This window comes from Xenopus laevis, chromosome 6S, assembly GCF_017654675.1.
Source record: "Xenopus laevis strain J_2021 chromosome 6S, Xenopus_laevis_v10.1, whole genome shotgun sequence".
Classification (NCBI taxonomy): domain Eukaryota; kingdom Metazoa; phylum Chordata; class Amphibia; order Anura; family Pipidae; genus Xenopus; species Xenopus laevis.
The window spans coordinates 107,101,238-107,119,830 of NC_054382.1; the positions used below are offsets into that span (position 1 = coordinate 107,101,238).

The 18,593-nt window shown below is 39.6% G+C and overlaps 1 protein-coding gene across 1 annotated transcript; it reads left to right on the top strand.

Moving 5' to 3' along the window:
* Positions 1 to 1,470: 1,470 nt before the first annotated feature.
* Positions 1,471 to 17,602, top strand: LOC121395167 (lymphocyte antigen 96-like). Its single transcript, XM_041567922.1, has 7 exons — positions 1,471 to 1,542; positions 3,192 to 3,257; positions 9,713 to 9,799; positions 12,135 to 12,263; positions 14,409 to 14,461; positions 16,549 to 16,644; positions 17,432 to 17,602. Exons 2-6 carry the CDS (start codon positions 3,233 to 3,235, stop codon positions 16,636 to 16,638), a joined length of 384 nt encoding a protein of 127 aa, XP_041423856.1. The 5' UTR covers positions 1,471 to 1,542; positions 3,192 to 3,232; the 3' UTR covers positions 16,639 to 16,644; positions 17,432 to 17,602.
* The last annotated feature ends 991 nt before the right edge of the window (positions 17,603 to 18,593 follow it).

Sequence of the window (18,593 nt, forward strand, 5' to 3'; positions counted from 1 at the left end):
TAGGGTGACAGTGGTGAGGTTGTTAGGCAAGAGAGGGTGGAAGTAGAAGACTTCAAGTCAAGGTGGCTGGTACCTGCCGGAGTGGTCAAGGGGCACTGGTCGAGTGCCGGATGATCGAAGCGGGACTGGTGGTGAAGGGGTGTAGAGGTGCACCGAGCCAGGCCAATGAAGACCATGCTGTGAGTAAAAACCCTATTCTAACTGCTAAGTAGTAATTCACAGACTACTATAAAAGAAAATGATTGTGGAACTTAAGTGGAAGTGACTATTGGAAAGTCTGTTAAGTATTGTGTCTGCCTGACAGGATCGTGTAAGAAAATAAACAAAGTTACATTTTTATAGAGCTGGTGTGTTCGACTGTCTTATGTTGGGGGTCAGCGTTGAGAAATTCCCCTTACATGTTTAAAGGGGAAGAAGTATGCCTGCAGTTTGGGAAGTACAATGATTCACATGGGGTGCAGGATTGGAAGCTCAGATATTTACATAGAGCAAAGCTTGAGAAGACAAAGGCACATGGATTGACAGGGGCACCTGGTGAGAGGCAAAGACATTTACATGGGGCATGTGAGGCACAAGGATTTGTATGGGCTACAGGATGGCTGGAACAAATTGAACATGGGATACATGATGGGTCGCACAGGAATTCACATGACATATGCTGGGGGTTCCTTGTCATGTCAACAATCACCCTGAGACCAAAATTACTCATGAGTGTCCTGCTCCTGGGCCTAAGATTTGTCCATGCACAGACAGAAAGCAGAGGTAGTTTCCTTCCATGGACTGGCAGCTTTCCAACATTGAGGATGAATGATTGTAAAAAAAAGGTTTCTTTCTATCCAATTGCCCTTTATTGGAGTATACCCATAACCCTCTGAATTTCACTGATCATTTTTGTTTATAATTGTGAGGAAAAATAAACCTTCTAGATAACCACGGATAGCTTTTTGTTTCCATTTCTCCCTTCATAGCCTTTCCTTCCTTTCAGCATTTCTACCTTCACCCAACAGTATCTTGTTTGCCCTGTTTTCCTATGTAATGCTCGTCTTAGGGCTGATTTTTGCAGTTGCTAATAATAACATGGGAACGGTGTGCTGTATTAGAAGAAAATAATCCATAACAATAACACACTTTACCACTTATTTTGTTGGAGAATGGCCGCAGCATTTTTATTGATAAACCAATTTATATAACATACCATGTTTTATTAGTATACTTTTAATTTAGCCATCCCAATTCATTCATTGGGCTTACTATCCCAAAATAGTTCCGCCTTTTAATTCTTCCAGCCAGGAAACTAATTTCACAACAAAATGTAATTTTCCTCCAAGCTACAAAAATAGGGTTGGTGGGTGGGTTCAAATCTGGAGAGCATGACGCCGATGTTTTTCCTTCCACGATCCTCACCGACTGACAGGTAAGCTTGCCACGAAACCGTCTTTTATACCCCTTCTGACCCCTTCATCTGTCATCTTCCTTTCTTCACAGCTACAGCTCGTGACCTGCAATCAAGACTGATACTACGCAGACTACATTTTACCACAGGTACGTATACAAAAATTAACCCTTTCCTTTTCAGTCACCTTCCCAAGCCGGCTATTAAGTGCTAAACGCACTTAAAGGGGAAGGAAACCTAGTCGGCGCAAACCCCCCCACCCCCCCTCCCGTTTGTTGCCCACCCTCCCTCCTCCCCCCCTGGCCTACCCGTCCCGCTGGGCAAATGCCCCTAACTTGTTACTTACCCTTCTGCGCAGGTCCAGTCCAGGGAGTTCACAGAGGACATCTTCTTCCACGCGATCTTCTTCCTGTTGTGAACGGCGCATGCGCATTAGGATCATTTCGCCGGTACGATCTACTGCGCATGACTTTTGGCGCATGTGCAGTAGATCCGTACCGGCGAAATGATCCTACTGCGCATGCGCCAAAACGCCGTTCACAGCAGGAAGAAGATCGCGTGGAAGAAGATGTCGTTGGTGAACTCCCTGGACTGGACCTGCGCAGAAGGGTAAGTAACAAGTTAGGGGCATTTGCCCAGCGGGACGGGTAGGCCAGGGGGGAGGAGGGAGGGTGGGCAACAAACGGGAGGGGGGGTGGGGGGTTTGCGCCAACTAGGTTTCCTTCCCCTTTAAGCCGCACATTCTGCAATTTGTTGCAACTACAAGTTGGAGAATGAAATCAAATGTCTGAATATATGCAATTTAGTACTTCTGCTCTACTTTGCTCTTGTGCACCACCCTCATTTGTTTTTTTGTAAATGGCACCTACCCTGCCTTATTTGCCATTGGTTTTATCTGTACCTACTACATACCCATGCCTGCCTAATTCCTGTTTCACTTCATAAGATGTTGTGTCCCACCTCAGTTATAAATTAATTATTTTCTCACTGGGATGGATTTACAGAGTTTATCTGATGTCTGGCAACAATCTATAAAAGTCTCAGCGTATAAATACTGTATATTCTGTGTTCAGGAGCTGATGATTATTTTAGCTTTTGTGGCCATGGGCAGATTCAGGGACATTAGTCGCCCATCGACAAATCTCCTCTTCTTTGGGACGACTGATCTCCCTAAATTGTCTTCCCGCCGGCTAGAATTAAAATCGCCGGCGGGATGGCACTCGGAGCACTTAATTTTCTGAACTTTCCTCGTGAGGTGACTTCGGAAAATCCCACTGGAGATTTCCATTCTAGCCACCCAGAAGGCTGGGGAAGGCAGTTCGGGGAGATTAGCCGCCACGAAGAAGAGGAGATTTGTCGCCAGGCGACTAATCTCCTCGAATCTGACTGTATGTCCCTGCCCTAAAGCGATGTAAATTGCTAATAAATGATATATTTATATGTTTTAAACTATACAAACAATATATTTAATGCATTACAAGATAAACTGCATGTCTAACAAGATAATAACAAAACAAAATAGACAAAATAAGATTTTTAACAATTCTACCCAACGGCAATTTCCTGTACAATTGTTTGCCTGTCAGAAGGAGCTCTGCAAACAGTCACGTGTGTACAGAGATTAGGAACCGGATTATTTAAATGTGACCGAATTTTTAAAGCAGGCAAAAAAAATATATCCACTCTAAATAGAGGAACTCAAAGCTCAGTCACGTATTCTATTCTTCAAGTTTAGAGAAAGCTTTAGAACTGGATATGATTTATAAGGCGTTGATCTTTCTACTTAATTCACTGTTAGTAGGAGCATTTAAAGAACACTTGCTCTGCAAATCGGAAAGTATGGAAGTCTGGTATTCATTGTGTGGTAAGTCACTTACTTTGTATAATCTAAGGCTGTTCGTCAATGTGTTGCACATACTGTATGGGGACAGAACTAGGAAAGCAGAGCTTGGTTTAGTACAGGGGCATAACTATAGAGAAAGCAGACCCTGTGGCCAAACGAGGCCCTAATTCATATACAATTTTAATAAATATTGGTAAAACAGGTCAACCTCGACATTTTGGAGCCTGAAAAATAATTTGCTTTGGGGCCCAGTAATATTTATTTATATACAAAACATATCATGTTAGCAAGTCACAAGCTGAATTCTAAATTTTCGGTCTTCAACCGATCATAGAGCAGCAGTGTTACACATGTATGGGATCTGTTATCTGGAAACCCAGTACAGTTATGGGATCTGTTATCCGGAAACCCGTTATCCAGAAAGCTCCAAAATATGGAAGGAGCGTCTCCCATAGACTCCATTATAATCAAATAATCCCAATTTTTAAAAATGATTTCCTTTTTCTGTGTAATAATAAAACAGTAGCTTGTACTTGATCCAAACGAAGATATAATTAATCCTTATTGGAAGTTAAACCAGCCTATTGGGTTTATTTAATGTTCACATGACTTTTCTAGTAGGGTTGCCACCTTTTCTGGAAAAAAAATACCGGCCTTCCTATATTCTTGCCATTTTTTCCTATTAATAACATTGGCATCAAACATAATTTTTACCGGCCAGGCCGGTAAAATACCGGATGGTGGCAACCCTACTTTAAGGTATGAAGATCCAAATTACAGAAAGAGACGTTATCTGGAAAAACCCCAAGTCTCGAGCATTCTGGATAACAGGTCCCATATCTGTACCCACAAAGAAAATGGGATTAATATTCGTTTCCTGTTGCAAGGAATGAATTAGTAGAAAAACATGAGCCCAGGCAATGTGCATTAGTTCATTTCTGTATTTGGCCTGATCAGTAGCACTTTCCCTGTACCTTGATTGACATTTCAGTGCCTGTAGCCTATTACATTGTTTATATTTTAGTTACTCTGCACAAAGGCACGTTTTCATGAGGCTGAATTACCCTTTAAAATTGTTTGTTGGCCTTGGAGCTCTGTTGCCTACCGGTCAGCCAATAAAACCACTGAATTTGTTGCGAGACACGTTTCACATGAAATCCATGAAAGCCTGAGAGTTACAGCCTATAAATACATATGAACACGGGTAAATAGGCTGGAGCTCCATATAGGGCACTATTGTAGCTCAGCATTTAAATATTCTCATTTGCAACTAATGCATTTTTAAATTGTAAGCTCTTTTGAGCAGCGCCCTGTTTACTTGTATCCGTTATTAGTTGTACAGTAATAACAATACAAGCAAAACACTGGGACAGGCAATGTGCATTGAGCAATCTTCCTTTTTTGTGTGTCAGTAACAATTCTGGCTGCCTCAGTAGCACTTCCACTATATTTTACTGACACGCGACTTCTCCCACAATCCCTTTGTAGTTCTCTATTTGTGTCGCTGAATCTCTTAGGGAAGAGGGATACAATGACAGATTCCTTTTCAAAAGCTATTGTTACATTGGCTGGCATGTGATATTGTTCTTACACTATGAATAATCTGTTCCCTTCTCATAATGTTGTTATCTTTATTGGCATCAGACAAATCTGCAGTTTCACTTTCACTTTGGTGGAGAGTATTTTGCAGTTATGTTTCTTACAGCAGGGATACCCAACCTTTTATTTTTACCTGTGAGCATCATTCAAATAAAAAAAAAAATTGGGGAGCAACACAAGCGTGAAAAAAGTCCCCGGGGGAATCAACTAAGGCTGTGATTGGCTATATGGTAGCCCCTATGGCAGCCTACAGGAGGCTCTGTTTGGTAGTACAACTGTTTTTTATGAAAATAAAACTTGCCTCCAAGCCTGGAATTCAGAAATAAGCTCCTGCTTTGAGGCCACTGGGAGCATCAGCCTGTAAGAGGGTGAACAAATTGATGTAACTGTTAAAAAGGTAGTTAAATAATGTGTGTGTAGGGACCTATAGGATATCCTATCCCTATAGAGTTAATCCCCTACCTTTTCATGTAGTTCTCTTATCCTTTGTTATTGGGCAACAGTTTAAGTGTAACCACCTCACCTATTGGACAAAGAGTGTAATGACAGTCACCACACTGCTATATAGTGATGTGCAGGGAGTGGCCTCTTCCTCTTTGGCTCCTGGTGCTGCTTCTAGGTGATCTCCAATGAGCCTGGGATCACCATAGGCCCCAGTAAGTAATTTACCCCAAAGGGACCTGACACCTTTGGTGCTTAAGTCGGGGACCAGGTAACCCCGTGAAAGAGGAACAGCTAAGATAGTAAGCTCCTGTAATAGACTCTCTAGGAGAGTAAGACAGAGTGGTTTAGCAGAAAGAGCAGTTGTTGCTCCAACAAGGATTGTAGAAGGAAGTAGCTTCCCACAAGGCCTGTTTGCCTTTAGAGCAGGGAACTCAGTTGATAGGCATCTAGGTTAGCAAAGGACTACCTGTACCCTACCTGATCGATCCCGATCCCCTCACTGGCAACGTCGGTTAACTGGGAATTGATGTACACCCTGCAAATACCTAAGGGAGTCACTTCTGTCTAACTCAGGGGTCAGCAACCTTTACTATCAAAAGAGCCATTTTGCCACCTCTTCAACTAAAGAAAAATAGTCTGGAGCCGCAAAACATAACATAGCTTATAAACTTTTAAAACACTGAATAGCCCTATTAAATGCTAGTGTTCTCATCTGTTTAATGTGACTTCTGTTTCTGAAGCTCCATGCTGATCTTCCCTCTCTTTTCTTGAGTGTGTGACTGGGGTAAGGTCCATGATGAATCATCTTGCTGCGGCTCAGTCTTGCCTGTCACTCCTGGGACGTCTTTACAGCTCTCGCTCCTGCTGGCGGCTTCCTGAGTGTGCGACCACGGTAAGCTAACCACTAGCTTACCACGGTCGCGCACTCAAGAAGCCGCCAGCAAGTGTGGGCTGTATAGCTGAGCCACAGCAAGCAGGATGAAGAGCCACATGAGGCTCCGGAGCCTCAGGTTGCCTACCTCTGGTCTAACTGATCCTTACTATTTCCCAAGTGATTTCATCTGCTGTATCCTGTACATGCTGTGAGTAAACCTGAGGTCATTTGCATTTGTGCATAATAAATCTGTTCACCTGTTTTACTCTTCAAGAATCTCCTTGCATCCAATTAATCTATTTTTACACTAATTAGCCTGTGGGTTGTAGTTTTACAACATCTTAAAGGGGAAGCTTCCATTTGGCGAAGGCACTGCCCTAGGTGTAGATGCGCAGTGTAACCCATGCTCATACACTAGCTGGACATTTAACTATGTATGTGCTGAATAGCCCAAGAAAGCGTTACATGTGAATGTATGTGTTAAAAGTGTTGGGCGTGTCATGTGGTTAACTGGCCACCAGGTGGTGCACACGGGTAAAAAACTAGAAGTGATAAATGGTATAAAAAGAAGCCAAACCCTAGAGTTAAGGTCTGTTGATGGGAGGATGCTGCTGGAAATAGAAGATCTGTTTTGAAGGAGACCTAAAGAAAGAAGGAAAAAGGTAGAGATTAGTATAGAAGCTTTCAGTTTAGCAGCCACTAGATGTCTGAGTTAGGGAAGTTAGAATGGGTAGTTTATTGCCCCACCTAGGAGCGTAGTGGAAATAGTTTCATGTGGATATGCCATGAGATAGGGTGAAGGGAAGACACAGGATAGGGTTAATAAGGGCTTGAGGCAAGGAAAAGCACGGTAGATCCCAATCGGAATAGTAAAGGGGTGCTGGTCGATCACCGGATTACTGTGACGGGAAGGCTTGACGGAATGGTAAAGGGGTGCTAAGGTGCACCGGATTACCGAACCAGGCAGAGGAAAAGACCGGAGCTGTGAGCGTTAACCCGCCCTAGCATCTGGGAAAGGCTCTATGGGATTTTGGCTGGGGAACTGTGAGCCCAACTGGAAAATGGAATGATGTTGGATGCATGATTTGAACTGTGAGTGTGCTGGATTTGTGTGCCTAAATAAAAAGAAAACATTTTTTAATTTTTAATTAGTTAATAGTTGGTAAGTTACTCTCACAAGCCAAGGGATTGCTGGGATCACAGTCTTTCAGCATAGGGGTGCAAAAGTGCCATGGGTCATATTACACTCTGCATTACCAAACTATGGAAACTCTATTCACTTCCTTAAATAGGTTCCTAGGGAAGGCAACGTTCAAAAAGTGGCACAAGCCACCATTTATTTGTTTACACTTGCACACTAACTTTCTACTTTGATCAATTGCTGTCAGACTATGCACTCCCATTAGCTCCCTTGCACATCTTCCTTGGGTCTAAGTAAATAACCTCTCTGATTTTGTAGAACACTACTGTCAAATCACAGTATAGCTATGGGACCTGTTATCCAGAATGTTTGGGGCCTGGGGCTGGGGCTTTCCAGATCGTAGTTTGGATCTTCATACCTTAAGTCTACTAGAAAATCATGTAAAGATAAAATAAACCCAATAGTCTGGTTTTGCTTCCAATAAGGATTAATTATATCTGAGTTTGGATCAAGTACTAGCTACTGTTTTATTATTACAGAGAAAAAAGGGAATAATTTTCAAGAATGTGGATTATTTGGATAAAATGGAGTCTATGGGAAACGTTCTTTCTGTAATTTGGAGCTTTCCAGATAAAGAGTTTCTGGATAACTGATCCCATACATGCTTCGTTATCACAAATGACAAAATATTGCTGAAGCAAGCTGTTCTTAACTTCCAACATGAAAAAATAATTATATGAATCCCCAATATGTATTTTAGTATGGTAATGGAGATCTAAAGGCTGAAAAGATGTACTGTGTATGGCAAAACTTAATATTTTTTCTAGCACACAGTGCCTTCTTGTGGCCTATAGTGTTTCTCTTAAAGGGCATGTAAAGGCAAAAAAATAAACTCCCATTCTTACTTTCTTTAATGAAAAAGAAACCTATCTCGGATATTCTTTAATTAAAAAATATGTACCGTTTTTATAAGAAACCTGACTGTATGCAGTGAAATTCTCCCTTCATTTACTGCTGTGGATAGGAATTGTCAGATGGTCCCTAACTGCTGAGCAGGGAAACAATCATACTTATGAACAGCAGGGGGAGCCCCCGCCTTACTTCCCAGCCATGCAGAACTCAAGCAGCTTTGTTTATGACGATCCCTAAGCAGCCCAGACCACACTCAGCATGTGCACAGTCTTAGGGGCACATTTACTAAGCTTGAGTGAAGGAATAGAATAAAAAATACTTCGAATTTCAAAGTTTTTTTTGCTACTTCGACCTTCGACTTCGAATCGAACGATTTGAACTTAAAATCGTTCAACCATTCAATAGTCGAAGTACTGTCTCTTTAAAAAAAACTTAGACTATCTACTTCGCCACCTAAAACCTACCGAGCACCAATGTTAGCCTATGGGGAAGGTCCCCATAAGCTTTTCTTGCTTTTTTTGATCGAAGGAAAATCGTATGATTGATGGATTAAAATCCTTTGAATCGTTCGATTCGAAGGATTTAATCGTTCGATCGAAATGCGGTAAATCCTTCGATATAAGTCGAAGGATTTTACTTCTAGGGTCAAATATCGAGCTTTAATTAACCCTCGATATTCGACCAATAGTAAATGGGCCTCATAGTCTTGCAAAGATGTATAACAAAGTTACAAGATGGTGACCCCCTGTAGCCAACTTTGAAAGCATAAATTATTTGTTTGATTAGGCTTGTGGTGCAGTAAGTTCATGTTTATATTTAGTATACAAAATACAACATTTCTAGCCTTATTCTATTTTAGACTTGACATGCCCTTTAAGGCATGGATAGGGAAGGACTGATACAAGGTATAAAATAGAAAAATACCATTGGGTCTAAGGGGATGATTTATCAAAGCTCATATTTACATTTTTGCAGCAATTCCATTTTTTTGGTGCTAAAACTCTATGCTTTTAAAAATTGAAATGTACAATATTTATTGAGTGCAAAAAACATATTTGAGAAAAATTGCCATCTAAAAGCTGCAGAGTCCTTGAAAATGAGTACAAGTTCAAGGTATTTAAGGTCATTTTATTCAATCTGATTTTTTTGATTATTCAGTAAATAAGCAAACATAAAATTTTCTTTAAAACAAAATAGCTTTTATTTGAAATAGAAAAAAACCTCTTAAGTTACACAAATTCGGATTTAGACCTTTCCATCTAACTGAGGGCTGAATGGGAAAGCATGGCAATTCAAATACATTATGTATAACAAAACCTTTCCACAAAAAGTTGGAGGATTAAAGTAGTGCTGGGAAAACATGTGATTTAAAGGGCACATAATACCTAAAAATGTTCCCCCCATCAGAGGGGGAGGCTAACAGAGCCCACACTGTGAATGGGGAAAACAATATATTGTTATAATATAAACTTTCCCCAAGGATCAATGCCTACACTTTGTTTTTAGATGAGAATGACCACCCCATTGCTTGGATATATCCATGTGTCTATGACAAGAGCAAGTATATGAATGCTTCTTTAACCTGGATTCCAAGTAAGTACTTGTTACTCGTTATCAGTGATCTATAGAAAAAAAGCCTCATATTTACAATAAAGGGTTGGGCCCCTGGGACGGTGTAGTGGGCCTGAATCAGTTCATTTTTACAAACAGACAACATTTTTTGGGAACCTGTACTTTATGTAAAGGACTTTGTTCAAGCACTTTTCGGGGCTTCTCAATCCTCCATCATTTTTCTCCACTTTTCAGGCCTCCTCCAGCCTCAATACCCCATGGGTGGTCATATCTTCCTCATCTACCCAATAAATGTGGTGTCAGCTCTTCAACCTCTTTTATCTTTTGTAGGTGCTCAGCCCTTTTTGCCCTAACCCAAGACCCTGTTGTGATAAGTAAGAATAAGCTACATGAGACTAATAGACTAAGCTGCCAACTCAGCTGATCAGTGTCGTGATACAGATATATGCTGCTGTCTGAGGATGGGCTCATATGTTGGGCAATTGGTCAGAAAGCAAACGTTAAGTTGGCCATAGACGCACAGATAATATCGTAAGAAAAAAACTTTCATACGATATTTGGTGAATGTATGATGGGAAAAGAGCCGACCAATATTGGCAAAAGACTTAGATATCGTCGGCTTGTCGATCGGGCTGGACGGAAAATTTTGATTGAGTGCCTTTGAAGGCACCCAAACATCGCCCATTGTTAGCGCTGAATCGTCAGATACAGAATTCTATTGTTTCTACCTGTATATCTGACGATTCAGCTCTACACATGTGTATTGAAACGAACGATCTTTCTTGGAAACATCTTTTTCAAGAAAGATCGTAATTGTTACGTCTATGGCCACCTTTAAGCACAAATTTCTCCTATTGTGACGTATGGAATCCCAAAACCCAGAACAAACCCCAAGGTCCTGGTCTTGGCTCAGACCTCTGCCTATAGCAGCTGCCTTTGGCTTCGGGAGGAGCCCTCTGCTATTCAAATGCCACCAAGAAGGGCCGGAACTAGGGGTAGGCAGAGTAGGCACGTGCCTAGGGCGCAAAGCTGGGGGGGGCGCCAGGCACGTACCTGCTCTGTCGCCTACCGCATGTCCGGTCCCGTCTCTCCCAGACTGGCGCGTGTATCTTTTGCGTAAATGCGCTTCTGCATATGCGTGCTGGAGCAAAGCTTTGAGCATGCGCGCTGGAGCGCAGTTTCGTGCATGCGCAGTTTCGCTCACACTGAGCCGGCGCCGTGGCCCACCAGGTTGCCTGGGGCACCTGGCCGGGTTGGCCCGGCTCTACCACCAGGTATAACGTGAGAGGACCAAGTGGGAAGCTCTGGGCAGGCAAGGGAACCGTAATGTATACAGGAAGGACACAGAACAAGGAAAGTGGTCAAGGCACAGGCTGGGTAAATACTAAATAGGCAATACAATACAAAATCAGGAAGCAGAAGAGAAGTCAAGGTCACAGGCCAGGGTCAAACACATCAGTCGCGCAGTACAGAATCGTGATCCGATGGAATGGTCAGGACAGACGGCAAACTAAGGAAAGCCAGGAACAGGTTAAACAAACTTGAATCGCACCCAGGAACCATTGTAAATAGACCTACATTGGGCAATGAAACAGTGCTGGGTAGGTGGTTCTATAGTAATAGCTTACTCTGATCAACTGTGGCCAGATTGGCAACAGATGAAACAAGCCATGCCTATTTGCCATTACAAAGCATAGACATAGGAGTGAAGAGGGCCTGTCTTCTTGCATAGAGCAGTGGCAATGCAGACAGCACAAGAACACTGGGTCCCCGATTTAACTCCAGGCAGGATGTCACAGTTCAAAAATAATCTTTGATGACATCAAAGTCCTATAAAAACACCTTGTAATGTTTATTATCAGTTTCAGAGAATTCTGTACATAACAAACTTACTCCTGCTGTTGATTCCACCCGGCAGTGACCTATGAAGTGTTAAATAAATGGCAAATGCTTTTGCAAGAGATTTAGGGGGTTATTTACTAAACTCCGGTCAGGCTTTTTGGGGCAAAATTAAATTTTTTTGGATTCATTAAAGTCAGATGGTGCAAAAAGTCAGAATCCGAAAATCCGCCATCTCGGACCTGTCGAGGGTTGTATATAAGTCAATGGGAGAGGTCCCTATACTAATTGGAAGTTATGGTCTGAGCTGAGTTTAGCCCAAAAATCAAATCATTTTAGGCTTTTCAGCAAACTTTTGCATGATTTTTTTTGGGGGGTTTTCCCCAAACTGATTAAATCGAGCTTTTCTAGTTGATTCTAGTTTGGTCTGTTTTTTTTTTTTATTTAAGAAAACAGAAAAATTCAGATTTTGATAAATAACCTCCTTAATATGGGATCCCTGTCTGCCTTGTCACAGGGTCAGATTTACACCATTTATCAGTTAAACTTGAAGTTTGGCACCAGTTGATGAAAATCTCCGAGGAGAAATTCGAACTGTGTACAGGGATGGATGATGAATATTATTTTTGCAGCATCATAAAGGGAGGTAAGAAACTGAACTGTTACAGTAAGACACTATTATAAGGCTAACGGGGTTGTTCCCCTTTAGGTTAACCTTTAGTATGTTATAGAATGACTAAGTCTAAGCAACTTTTCAGTTGGTCTTTATTGCTTCTTTTTTTTATAGTTTTTATATTATTAGCCTCCTTCTAACTCTTTCCAGTTTTAAAAAGGGGATCACTGACCCCATTTAAAAAAAACGAATGCTCTGTAAGGCTACAAATTGTATTGTTACGGCTATTGTTTATTACTCATCTTTCTGTTCAGGTCCTCTCCTATTCATATTCCAGTCTCTTATTCGAATCAATGGTTGCTGGGGTAATTTGGGCCCTAACAACCAGATTGCTGAAATTGCAAACTAAAGAGCTCCGGATTAAAAAAGCGAAATAACTCAAATAATAAAAGAATTAAGATCAATTTCCAATTATCACACTCTACTTCAGGTAAACAACCGCTTTAAGGGTAAATGCTAGTTCAAATGCATACATATAGGGGCAGATTTATCAAGGGTCGAATTTCAAATTTGAAAAACTTCGAAATTCGAATTCAAAAAGACCAACAGAAATTAAATCAAAGGCTGAATAGGTCAGTTTTCGATCGAATAGGTCAGTTTTCACTTGAATTTGAATCATATGAATCGAAGTAATAGAACTTTCGAATCGTATGATTCAGAGTTTTTCCCAAAAAAAAAAAAACTTTGATTTTTCAAAGTCCACCAATTGACTCTAGGAGGTCCCCCATAGGCTAAAACAGCTTTTCCGAAGGTTTTATATGGAAATCGGTTGAAGTCAAATTTTTAAAGAGACAGTACAGGGCAATTTTATCAAGGGTCAAATTTCAAATTTGAAAAACTTCGAAATTCGAATTAAAAAAGACCAACCAAAATGAAATGGAAAGGCTTTTTTGGAACAATAGGTCAGTTTTCGATGAGGTTCTAGGAGGTCCCCCATAGGCTAAAACAGAAATTCGATAGGTTTCAGATGGCGAATGGTTGAAGTCAAATTTTTAAAGAGACAGTATATGATAAATTTCAAAATTTGAATTTTCGAATTTTCTTCAAATTCGAATAGAATTTGGACTATTCCCTAGTCGAAGTACACAAAATTAGCTTGAAATTCAAATTTTTTTTATTTTTTTTTACTTTGACCTTTGATAAATCTGCCCCTAAATGAGTTGCTGGGGTTACATTTGTTATTGGGTTTGGTTTAGGATTCAGATTAATACATTGAGGTTTGGTTACAATATAAGTAAGTGCACTCAGATGCTGGATGTTCTTGGGGGGGGGTCATTTCAGCCATTATGAGTGACATTATTCTAGTTGGCCAAGTCAAGTCAATTATATGTATGGATCCAACCCCTACTAGAGCCCTGGAATTACTCACATAAAGTTTGTCTCAGCACTTCCAGAGTTTGCTTGTGTTCTTCAGTCATAAGTGGCCCTGTTATCCACTGGAGGGAGATCACATCTAAACCAAACCTATGGAATCCATAGGGGTTCCCTGTGCATCTGAGTGTACCTGCTGCTTTCAAGGTTCCCGATAGCCGAGTACATTACACATCTACTGGGCAAACAAAAAATCAGATTCGATTAAAAAAGAAGCCAGAGACAATGGTGAGATCTCAGTCAATAAAAGCCAACGCTTTCCATTCCTCTGTATGAGCTACAGGTCCCTGTGTGGATCCATGTCCATCCGAAACCTCGTGATTAATAAATATTTTGCAGCAAGAGTCTGCTGATTTGTGTGCTATTCTCTATTTACGTATTATATTGGTCGGACTGGTGTGGCCTAATTAAGGAAAGAGAGCAATAACACAGGTGGATTTTGTTAGAACAAAGCCTCTTTGTTCATGGTAATGACCATTCTCCAGCCATTAAGGAGAACGATTCCAAACGTTTCTACCTGAACCAGAGCAGGTGAAGAACACATAAGTGTACAAGAGGGTAAATGGATACACTGGTGCGTACATATATATTCAGCACAAAGAAGAGGTTAAAAGAATGCTCTTCCAAATCAATCTCATTGACTAAACATTATTAAGCTATAGTTATAAACAATTTTATGTCAATAGTACTTGTTTATATGATCCGAGCCATTATACAGTTATAATTCTATATTTCTATTTCTAACAGAGACAGTCAGTTTTTCTACTTACAGAAGCCTTTCCAAGATGCCCTTTCCCAAGGTACTGAATTTGCAAGATTTCAAATGGATTTTTTACTGACAAGAAGGGATTGGGTTTGCCTGGGAGTGAGGTTACATTATACGTCCAGGTCCGGACTGAGAATTAAAATAGGCCATTTCAGGTACACAGAGGCCCAATCAGCCCACAGAGAGACCCAACAGACCCCACCTTATAGCAGCCCCTCTGGCATTTGCCAGAACCCACAGATTGCCAGTCCGGGCCTGTATACGTCACATCATGTAGGACATTTGGGCGCATTTCCGATTAACTGTATGTGAATATAGAACCATTTAGAAATCAGTGCATAAAATGATTGTGATTGTTTATAATCTCCAGAGAACTGAGACTGGTCTAACATAGTAACAAAGAGATGTTCATGAACAGGATCCAGTAAATGACAACATTTTCCTGCCCAGGCTTCACTGTGTGTGTTCTGTCCCTGGCGGATATCAGCAAGAAAAAATGATAATGCATAAAAGAATAGTCTTTTAGAGGAATATATAAAGGAAAAATACTCTATGCTAGAACCTAATACTAGTCAGACATGGTTAGTATATAAAATTGTTAATTATAATTAGGGATGCACTGACTCCATTATTTTGGATTCGGCTGAACCCCCGAATCCTTCGTGAAAGATTTGGCCAAATATTGAACCTAATCCTAATTTGCATATGCAAATTAGGGGTGGGAAGGGGAAAACATTTTATACTTCCTTGTTTTATGACAAAAAGTCAAGCAATTTTCCTCCCCGTCCCTAATTTGCATATGCAAATTAGGATTCGGCTGGGCAGAAGGATTCGGCCGAATCCGAATCCTGCTGAAAAAGGCCAAATCCTGGCCGAATCCCGAACCGAATCCTGGATTTGGTGCATCCCTAATTATAATATTACAATAATATGGGTTCTGCCACTTTAGGATGGGATGTATGGATTGACATAATGTTTGCTATACTAGGTACTGTATATAAGAGTTTGTATAGGAGGGGGTATTTCACCTCTGAATCCCCAGGAGGGGATGATATGTGACGTTGAGGTTGAAGTGTGAAGGGTATGCATTTTCCCACCATGTATACTGTATTTATTACTGGTGTTTTTAATTATAACGAATACATTTTAATGTTTTTAGAGAAATTGATTTGGACTGAATGTCACTTTTTCCAAAGTAACCCTCAGGCCAGTTAATTTCGTATGTATTTATACATATACGTGCATACCTCCCAACTGTCCCGTCTTCAGCAGGACAGTCCCGCTCTTGACAGCTCAACCCTCAGTCCCGTGTTTGTACTGGGAAGTCCCAACTTTCACTGCACTGAACAGCCAGAAAAAGAAACAAAGTTTCTAACTTAATTGGCTTTTGGCAGAGAGCCCAGAACAGCCAACAGGTGCAAATAAGATACTTTGTAACAATTTTCAGAAAAGCAAATAAGTAATTGTAACAATTTAGATAACAGGTCCCTTGGGAAAAGTTAGACTCACAGTTTAAAGGACAAATCACCTTCATTAGCAAAACTGTAATAACTGGAAAAAAAACACAGAAATATGTTCAAACTTTCATAACCTGCCAAATTTTGTAAAATGAACATGGAAATTAGGGGGGTGTGGCCACACAAATGGGCATAGTCAAAACAAATTGCTGTGCTACGCATGACAATTTTTTTTGCCCCTCTTTTTATTTCCAAAATGTTGGGCGGTATGTACATGTATGGGACCTGTTATCCAGAATGCTCGGGAACTGGGGCTTTCTGGATAATGGATATTTCTGTCATTTGGATCTACTAGAAAATCATGTAATCATTACATAAACCCAATGGGCTGGTTCTGCTTCCAATAAGGATTAATTATATCTTAGTTGGGATCAAGTACAAGATACTGTTTTATTATTACAGAGAAAAATGTAATATTTTTTATACATTTGTATTATTTGAATATAATGGAGTCAATAAAAGATGGTTTCCGAATATCAGATCCAAATACCCGTATGTGCCTTTAATGTTCCATACATGCAGCAAAATGTTTTTTTTTATTTTAATATATTTTTTTTAATGATCCAGATATGAGGCACATAGTAATTACTCCTCTTTCTTTAAGGGAAACTTTACTTTCAACATCTGGGTATATGCTGGCGAACAAGAGAAACTGTCATTTTGTGTCAACGTCACTCTTATTGTCAAGGTGTAATAACAGGTGAACGCTAATATAATTATTGTAAACTGTCAATCTGCTTGTTGTATTTGGAGCGATTACTGGATATTTTATTTGCTAAAGGCACCTATGGGCAGAATTCATTTTGTTAGTGTGAAAAATGTATTTTTTTTTTTTCATTGTCGGGAACTTATTATTTGTCTCTTAAATGTATTTTTATAATTTGTCTCTTAAATGTATTTTTATGTCTCTTAAATGTATTTTTATTATTTGTGTCTCTTAAATGTATTTTTATTTGTCTCTTCAATGTATTTTCATTATTTGTCTCTTAAATGTATTTTCATTATTTGTCTCTTAAATGTATTTTTATGTCTCTTAAATGTATTTTTATTATTTGTCTCTCTTAAATGTATTTTTATTTGTCTCTTAAATGTATTTTTATTTGTCTCTTAAATGTATTTTCATTATTTGTCTCTTAAATGTATTTTTATTATTTGTCTCTTAAATGTATTTTTATTTGTCTTTTAAATGTATTTTTATTTGTCTCTTACATGTATTTTCATTATTTGTCTCTTAAATGTATTTTTATTATTTGTCTCTTAAATGTATTTTTATTTGTTTCTTAAATGTATTTTCATTATTTGTCTCTTAAATGTGTTTTTACTATTTGTCTCTTAAATGTATTTTTATTTGTCTCTTAAATGTATTTTTATTTGTTTCTTAAATGTATTTTATTATTTGTCTCTTAAATGTATTTTTAATATTTGTCTCTTAAATGTATTTTTATTATTTGTCTCTTACATGTATTTTTATTATTTGTCTCTTAAAGAAAATTTTTGAAGAATTACAGAACGTTCCAGGAGACTTTAATGATAGAAGCATCAACAAACTTGAGAATTCTTGATTGGCGCAATCGAAAGATTTCCATCCAAACAAGGAATTAAATGGATCTTGCCTGGTTTGAGTGACCACAATTTTTTTTTCCAAAAAAAAAAACACCTGCAAGAAAAATGGATAAATGTTTGAATCTCTCTGTGAGAGCGTAACATCATAAAGGACAAAAGCACTGTGTATCTTGTCGGCGCTATATAAATAAATGATGATGATAATAATTGTGATGATGTTCTTCATCCTATTGTACCTTGCTTTCTGCTACTGGAGTAATGTACACGCCGACAGTGTCAAATGCACTGTAAATTGTTTATTGAGCCATTTTAAAACATTTTTTTATTGCAGTAAAGGAGAACAAAAACCTTATATGAAAGGTAGTGTCCTTGGAGAACCCTTGAACCTCCCAAACCGCATCAGTTGGTCCCCCAATACTGCCCCGTTCTACTTACTTATTGAGAAGAAGTAGGTGTAGTACAGTAGGGTTGGCTGCAATATCTCTCTTCTTTTTTAAATAGTCGTAGACACTGAACATGAGCAGGTAAAGCAGATTCAGACTCAGACAGCAATCATTTATTAGAGAACATTTAGCTGGACCAGACGAAGACGAAGTGCTCTACTTTACCTTTTCTCAATATGTAAGGAGAACGGGCCATTATTTGTGGGGGGAGGGAAGACATTGATTCTCCTTTAAATCATATACTGTGATCTAAAGTTTTTTTAAACATGTCATAATTTATTGTGTAAACTTTCAATTAGGGATGCACCGAATCCACTATTTTGGATTCGGCCGAACCCCCGAATCCTTCACGAAGGATTCGGCCGAATACCGCACCAAGTCCTAATTTGCATAAGCAAATAAGGGATGGGAAGGGGAAAACATTTTTCACTTCCTTGTTTTGTGACAAAAAGTCACGCAATTTCCCTCTCCGCCCCTAATTTGCATATGCAAAAAAGAGTTCTTCTGTCCGTCCGAATCCGAATCCTGCTGCAAAAGGCCGAATCCCAAACAGAATCCTGGATTCGGTGCATCCCTACTTTCAATTGAGCACCTTTGTACTGCCCTCAATGTACATTATTTACAACAATGAAAATTACGATTT